We start from the raw sequence: 7,470 nt of genomic DNA, 5'->3' as shown, positions 1-7,470 counted from the left end.
GGATTTAGACCTGGGACACCAGGTGGGGGATTCACCTCATCAGGGCCTGATCTAGACCTGGGACACCAGGTGGGTGATTCCCCTCTGATCAGGGACTGATCTAGACCTGGGACACCAGGTGGGGGATTCACCTCATCAGGGCCTGATCTAGACCTGGGACACCAGGTGGGTGATTCCCCTCTGATCAGGGACTGATCTAGACCTGGGACACCAGGTGGGTGATTCACCTCATCAGGGCCTGATCTAGACCTGGGACACCAGGTGGGTGATTCCCCTCTGATCAGGGACTGATTTAGACCTGGGACACCAGGTGGGTGATTCCCCTCTAATCAGGGACTGATTTAGACCTGGGACACCAGGTGGGTGATTCACCTCATCAGGGACTGATTTAGACCTGGGACACCAGGTGGGTGATTCCCCTCATCAGGGCCTGATCTAGACCTGGGACACCAGGTGGGTGATTCCCCTCATCAGGGCCTGATCTAGACCTGGGACACCAGGTGGATGATTCCCCTCATCAGGGCCTGATCTAGACCTGGGACACCAGGTGGATGATTCCCCTCATCAGGGCCTGATCTAGACCTGGGACACCAGGTGGATGATTCCCCTCATCAGGGCCTGATCTAGACCTGTAAAGACTGATCAGGTAGGAGAGCAGCAGGGTCAGAGCTGCTCTAAGGTGTCTATGTAGTAATCACAGAGTCAGTCAAACCTGCTGTAAAAACCTTTATAATCGTCTGTCCAACGGTCGGTTCATCAACGCACCTTCAGATACAATTCTAAATCAACACCTGGAGTGTCCACACGTTTCAAAATAATTAAAAACACAGAAAACCAAAAAAGAGAAAAGAAGAAAGCCAACTAATTTAAACCCTCCTGGTTCTCTGCCATCTGTCTATGAGACCAGTTTGGGCAACACGGTACGGAGGGGTATGGACCCTGCCGAGTCTCCCATCATGTTGGCTCTCAGTTTGTTGGGATTTGCCGCCGGGCCGCTCACTCCTTTAGCCGGCAGGATGGACGGTAAGGAGGTAGAGTGGTGGTCCGTCACTCCTTTCTTCTCCCCGACGGCGGAGGCCAGGGGCTTAGGCAGGCGTCGGTACAGCCAGGGGTGTCTGAGGGCCTGACTAGGGGTCAGTCTGCTGGAAGGGTCCCAGTCTAGACACCTCTTAATAAAGTCTGTGAAAGTGAGATCTTCACATCCCTTCAGGGCCGCGCTCCACTCTTTACTGGCCGGAGGACCCCGGAGCTTCCCCCTGCGCGAGCGGGAGCCTGTGAACACCGTGGCCCCACTGGGCAAGGTGTTCGCCCCGCAGTAGCGGGGGTGACCCTTGGAGGAGATGAAGTTCTTAGCTCTCTTGGCTTGCTCCAGCAGCTTGGTAGGGGGCATGCCCAGGAGCTCCATGACACAGGCCAGCTGATCCCCCTCGTCCTCCCCTGGGAACATGGGGTACCCTGTCAGCAACTCAGCCAGGATACAGCCAAATGACCACATGTCAATGGGGAGACCGTAGCGTGACCCCAGGATGACCTCAGGGGCACGGTAGAAGCGGGACTGGATGTACGTGTAGACACGCTGGTGATGGAAACATGACGAACCAAAGTCTATCACCTGGAAACACACACAGAGACAGAGAGACACAGAGACACAGAGACAGAGAGACAGACAGAGAGACAGAGAGAGAGACAGAGACAGAGACAGAGAGAGAGAGAGAGAGAGAGAGAGTGTGTGTGTTAGGGATCTGGTGATGGAAACATGATGAACCAAAGTCTATCACCTGGACGGAGAGCGAGCCAGACACAGAAATAGCGAGGCAAGGAGCAAATCCTGTGTGTGTTCCTGTGTGTGTGTGTGTGTTCCTGTGTGTGTGTGTGTGTGTGTGTGTGTTCCTGTGTCTGTGTTCCTGTGTGTGTCTGTGTGTCTGTGTTCCTGTGTGTGTGTGTGTGTGTGTGTGTGTGTGTGTGTGTGTGTGTGTGTGTTCCTGTGTCTGTGTTCCTGTGTGTGTGTGTGTGTGTGTGTGTGTGTGTGTGTGTGTTCCTGTGTGTGTGTGTGTGTGTGTTCCTGTGTGTGTGTGTGTGTGTGTGTTCCTGTGTGTGTGTGTGTGTGTGTGTGTGTTCCTGTGTGTGTGTGTGTGTGTGTGTGTGTGTGTGTGTGTGTGTGTGTGTGTGTGTTCCTGTGTGTGTGTGTGTGTTCCTGTGTGTGTGTGTGTGTGTGTGTGTGTTCACCTGTGTGTGTGTGTGTGTGTGTGTGTGTTCCTGTGTGTGTGTGTTCCTGTGTGTGTGTGTGTGTTCCTGTGTGTGTGTGTGTGTGTGTGTGTTCCTGTGTGTGTGTGTTCCTGTGTGTGTGTGTGTGTGTGTGTGTGTGTTCCTGTGTGTGTGTGTGTGTGTGTGTGTGTGTGTGTGTGTGTTCCTGTGTATGTGTGTGTGTGTGTGTGTGTGTGTTACTGTGTGTGTGTGTTCCTGTGTGTGTGTGTTCCTGTGTGTGTGTGTGTGTGTGTGTTCCTGTGTGTGTGTGTGTGTGTGTGTTCCTGTGTGTGTGTGTGTTCCTGTGTGTGTGTGTGTGTGTTCCTGTGTGTTCCTGTGTGTGTGTTCCTGTGTGTTCCTGTGTGTGTGTTCCTGTGTGTGTGTGTGTGTTCCTGTGTGTGTGTGTGTGTGTGTGTGTGTTACTGTGTGTGTGTGTGTTCCTGTGTCTGTGTGTGTGTGTGTTCCTGTGTCTGTGTGTGTGTGTGTTCCTGTGTGTGTGGGTGTGTGTTCCTGTGTGTGTGTGTGTGTGTGTGTGTGTGTGTCCCTGTGTGTGTGTGTGTGTGTTCCTGTGTGTGTGTGTGTGTGTGTTCCTGTGTCTGTGTGTGTGTGTGTTCCTGTGTGTGTGTGTGTGTGTTCCTGTGTGTGTGTGTGTGTGTGTGTGTGTTCTCCTGTGTGTGTTCCTGTGTGTGTGTGTGTGTTCCTGTGTGTGTGTGTGTGTTCCTGTGTGTGTGTGTGTGTGTGTGTGTGTGTTCCTGTGTGTGTTCCTGTGTGTGTGTGTGTGTGTTCCTGTGTGTGTTCCTGTGTGTGTGTGTGTGTGTGTGTGTGTGTTCCTGTGTGTGTGTGTGTGTGTGTGTGTTCCTGTGTGTGTGTGTGTGTGTGTGTGTGTGTGTGTGTGTGTGTGTGTGTGTGTGTGTGTGTGTGTGTGTTACTGTGTGTGTTACTGTGTGTGTGTGTGTTACTGTGTGTGTGTGTGTGTGTGTGTGTGTGTGTGTGTGTTACTGTGTGTGTGTGTGTGTGTGTGTGTGTGTGTGTGTGTGTGTGTTACTGTGTGTGTGTGTGTGTGTGTGTGTGTGTGTGTGTGTGCTCCGGTGTGTGTGTGTGTGTGTGTGTGTTTCTGTGTGTGTGTGTGTGTGTGTGTGTGTTCCTGTGTGTGTGTGTGTGTGTGTGTGTGTGTGTGTGTGTGTGTGTTCCTGTGTGTGTGTCTGTGTGTGTTCCTGTGTGTGTGTGTGTGTGTCTGTGTGTGTGTGTGTGTGTGTTCCTGTGTGTGTGTCTGTGTGTGTTCCTGTGTGTGTGTGTGTGTGTCTGTGTGTGTGTGTGTGTGTGTGTGTGTGTGTGTGTGTGTGTGTGTGTGTGTGTGTGTGTGTGTGTTACTGTGTGTGTGTGTGTGTTACTGTGTGTGTGTGTGTGTTCCTGTGTGTGTGTGTGTTCCTGTGTGTGTGTGTGTGTGTGTGTGTGTGTGTGTGTTCCTGTGTCTGTGTGTGTGTGTTCCTGTGTCTGTGTGTGTGTGTGTTCCTGTGTGTGTGTGTGTGTGTTCCTGTGTGTGTGTGTGTGTGTCCCTGTGTTACTGTGTTACTGTGTGTGTGTGTTCCTGTGTGTGTGTGTGTGTTCCTGTGTCTGTGTGTGTGTGTTCCTGTGTCTGTGTGTGTGTGTGTTCCTGTGTGTGTGTGTTCCTGTGTGTGTGTGTGTGTGTCCCTGTGTGTGTGTGTGTGTGTGTGTGTGTGTGTGTGTGTTCCTGTGTGTGTGTGTGTGTGTGTTCCTGTGTGTGTGTGTGTGTGTGTTCCTGTGTGTGTGTGTGTGTGTGTTCCTGTGTCTGTGTGTGTTCCTGTGTGTGTGTGTGTGTGTGTTCCTGTGTGTGTGTGTGTGTGTGTGTCCCTGTGTGTGTGTTCCTGTGTGTGTGTGTGTGTTCCTGTGTGTGTGTGTGTGTGTGTTACTGTGTGTGTGTGTGTGTGTGTGTTACTGTGTGTGTGTGTGTGTGTGTGTTCCTGTGTGTGTGTGTGTGTGTTCCTGTGTCTGTGTGTGTGTTCCTGTGTCTGTGTGTGTGTGTGTGTTCCTGTGTCTGTGTGTGTGTGTGTGTTCCTGTGTGTGTGTGTGTGTGTTCCTGTGTGTGTGTGTGTGTGTGTGTGTGTGTGTGTGTGTGTGTGTGTGTGTGTGTGTGTGTGTGTGTGTGTGTGTGTGTGTTCCTGTGTGTGTGTGTGTGTGTGTGTTCCTGTGTGTGTGTGTGTGTGTTCCTGTGTGTGTGTGTGTGTTCCTGTGTGTGTGTGTGTGTGTGTGTGTGTGTGTGCTCCTGTTGTGTGTGTGTGTGCTCCTGTGTGTGTGTGTGTGTGTGTGTGTGTGTGTGTTCCTGTGTGTGTGTGTGTTCCTGTGTGTGTGTGTGTTCCTGTGTGTGTGTGTTCCTGTGTGTGTGTGTTCCTGTGTGTGTGTGTTCCTGTGTGTGTGTGTGTGTGTGTGTGTGTGTTCCTGTGTGTGTGTGTGTGTGTTCCTGTGTGTGTGTGTGTTCCTGTGTGTGTGTGTCTGTGTGTGTGTGTGTTCCTGTGTGTGTGTGTTCCTGTGTGTGTGTGTGTGTGTCCCTGTGTGTGTGTGTGTGTGTGTGTGTGTGTTCCTGTGTCTGTGTGTGTGTGTGTTCCTGTGTGTGTGTGTGTGTGTGTTCCTGTGTGTGTGTGTGTGTGTGTTCCTGTGTCTGTGTGTGTTCCTGTGTGTGTGTGTGTGTGTTCCTGTGTGTGTGTGTGTGTGTGTGTGTGTGTCCCTGTGTGTGTGTTCCTGTGTGTGTGTGTGTGTGTGTTCCTGTGTGTGTGTGTGTGTTACTGTGTGTGTGTGTGTGTGTGTTCCTGTGTCTGTGTGTGTGTGTGTGTGTGTTCCTGTGTCTGTGTGTGTGTGTGTGTGTGTTCCTGTGTGTGTGTGTGTGTGTTCCTGTGTGTGTGTGTGTGTGTGTGTGTGTGTGTGTGTGTGTGTGTGTGTGTGTTCCTGTGTCTGTGTTCCTGTGTGTGTGTGTGTGTGTGTGTGTGTGTGTGTGTGTGTGTGTGTGTGTTCCTGTGTGTGTGTGTGTTCCTGTGTGTGTGTGTGTGTGTGTGTGTTCCTGTGTGTGTGTGTGTGTGTGTGTGTGTGTGTGTGTGTGTGTGTGTGTGTGTGTGTGTGTGTTCTCTGGGACTGTGTGTGTGTGTGTGTGTGTGTGTGTTCTCTGGGACTGTGTGTGTGTGTGTGTGTGTGTGTGTGTGTGTGTGTGTTCCTGTGTGTGTGTGTGTGTTCCTGTGTGTGTGTGTGTGTGTGTTCCTGTGTGTGTGTGTTCCTGTGTGTGTGTGTGTGTGTGTGTGTGTGTTCCTGTGTGTGTGTGTGTGTGTGTGTGTGTGTGTGTGTTCCTGTGTATGTGTGTGTGTCTGTGTGTGTGTGTTACTGTGTGTGTGTGTGTGTGTGTGTGTTCCTGTGTGTGTGTGTTCCTGTGTGTGTGTGTCTCTGTGTGTGTGTGTGTGTGTGTTCCTGTGTGTGTGTGTGTGTGTGTGTTCCTGTGTGTGTGTGTGTTCCTGTGTGTGTGTGTGTGTGTGTTCCTGTGTGTGTGTGTGTGTTCCTGTGTGTTCCTGTGTGTGTGTTCCTGTGTGTGTGTGTGTGTTCCTGTGTGTGTGTGTGTGTGTGTGTGTGTTACTGTGTGTGTGTGTGTTCCTGTGTCTGTGTGTGTGTGTGTTCCTGTGTCTGTGTGTGTGTGTGTTCCTGTGTGTGTGGGTGTGTGTTCCTGTGTGTGTGTGTGTGTGTGTGTGTGTGTGTGTGTCCCTGTGTGTGTGTGTGTGTGTTCCTGTGTCTGTGTGTGTGTGTGTTCCTGTGTCTGTGTGTGTGTGTGTTCCTGTGTGTGTGTGTGTGTGTTCCTGTGTGTGTGTGTGTGTGTGTGTGTGTTCTCCTGTGTGTGTTCCTGTGTGTGTGTGTCTGTTCCTGTATGTGTGTGTGTGTTCCTGTGTGTGTGTGTGTGTGTGTGTGTGTTCCTGTGTGTGTTCCTTTGTGTGTGTGTGTTCCTGTGTGTGTTCCTGTGTGTGTGTGTGTGTGTGTGTTCCTGTGTGTGTGTGTGTGTGTGTGTGTTCCTGTGTGTGTGTGTGTGTGTTCCTGTGTGTGTGTGTGTGTGTGTGTGTTCCTGTGTGTGTGTGTGTGTGTGTGTGTTACTGTGTGTGTGTGTGTTCCTGTGTGTGTGTGTGTGTGTGTTACTGTGTGTGTGTGTTCCTGTGTGTGTGTGTGTGTGTGTGTGTGTGTTACTGTGTGTGTGTGTGTGTGTGTGTGTGTGTGTGCTCCGGTGTGTGTGTGTGTGTGTGTGTGTTTCTGTGTGTGTGTGTGTGTGTGTGTGTTCCTGTGTGTGTGTGTGTGTGTGTGTGTGTGTGTGTGTGTGTGTGTGTGTGTGTGTGTGTGTGTGTGTGTTCCTGTCAGTGTCTGTGTGTTCCTGTGTGTGTGTCTGTGTGTGTTCCTGTGTGTGTGTGTGTGTTCCTGTGTGTGTGTGTGTGTGTTACTGTGTGTGTGTGTGTGTGTGTGTGTGTGTGTGTGTGTGTGTGTGTGTGTGTGTGTGTGTGTGTGTGTTACTGTGTGTGTGTGTGTGTTACTGTGTGTGTGTGTGTTCCTGTGTGTGTGTGTGTGTGTGTGTGTGTGTGTGTGTGTGTGTGTGTGTTCCTGTGTCTGTGTGTGTGTGTTCCTGTGTCTGTGTGTGTGTGTGTTCCTGTGTGTGTGTGTGTGTGTTCCTGTGTGTGTGTGTGTGTGTCCCTGTGTTACTGTGTTACTGTGTGTGTGTGTTCCTGTGTGTGTGTGTGTGTTCCTGTGTCTGTGTGTGTGTGTTCCTGTGTCTGTGTGTGTGTGTGTTCCTGTGTGTGTGTGTCCCTGTGTGTGTGTGTCCCTGTGTGTGTGTGTGTGTGTGTGTGTGTGTGTGTTCCTGTGTCTGTGTGTGTCTGTGTGTGTGTGTGTGTGTGTGTTCCTGTGTGTGTGTCTGTGTGTGTTCCTGTGTGTGTGTGTGTTCCTGTGTGTGTGTGTGTGTGTTCCTGTGTGTGTGTGTGTGTGTGTGTCCCTGTGTGTGTGTTCCTGTGTGTGTGTGTGTGTTCCTGTGTGTGTGTGTGTGTTACTGTGTGTGTGTGTGTGTGTGTGTTACTGTGTGTGTGTGTGTGTGTGTGTTCCTGTGTGTGTGTGTGTGTGTTCCTGTGTCTGTGTGTGTGTTTGTGTGTGTGTGTGTGTGTGTTCCTCTGTGTGTGTGTGTGTGTGTTCCTCTGTCTG

General features: G+C 51.0%; 1 protein-coding gene across 1 annotated transcript in view; it reads right to left on the bottom strand.

Annotated features, from left to right (window-relative positions):
* Nucleotides 1-713: 713 nt before the first annotated feature.
* dyrk3 (dual specificity tyrosine phosphorylation regulated kinase 3) overlaps nucleotides 714-7,470 on the bottom strand; it is a 40,340-nt gene continuing 33,583 nt past the window's right edge. The window contains exon 6 of the mRNA XM_039016598.1: nucleotides 714-1,612. Within this exon, the coding sequence (XP_038872526.1) occupies nucleotides 896-1,612 (717 nt within the window). The 3' untranslated portion in view covers nucleotides 714-895. The remainder of the gene's footprint in view (nucleotides 1,613-7,470) is intronic.

The sequence above is a fragment of the Salvelinus namaycush genome, chromosome 20 (genome assembly GCF_016432855.1).
Source record: "Salvelinus namaycush isolate Seneca chromosome 20, SaNama_1.0, whole genome shotgun sequence".
NCBI lineage: Eukaryota > Metazoa > Chordata > Actinopteri > Salmoniformes > Salmonidae > Salvelinus > Salvelinus namaycush.
This window is presented reverse-complemented; position numbering and strand designations above follow the sequence as displayed.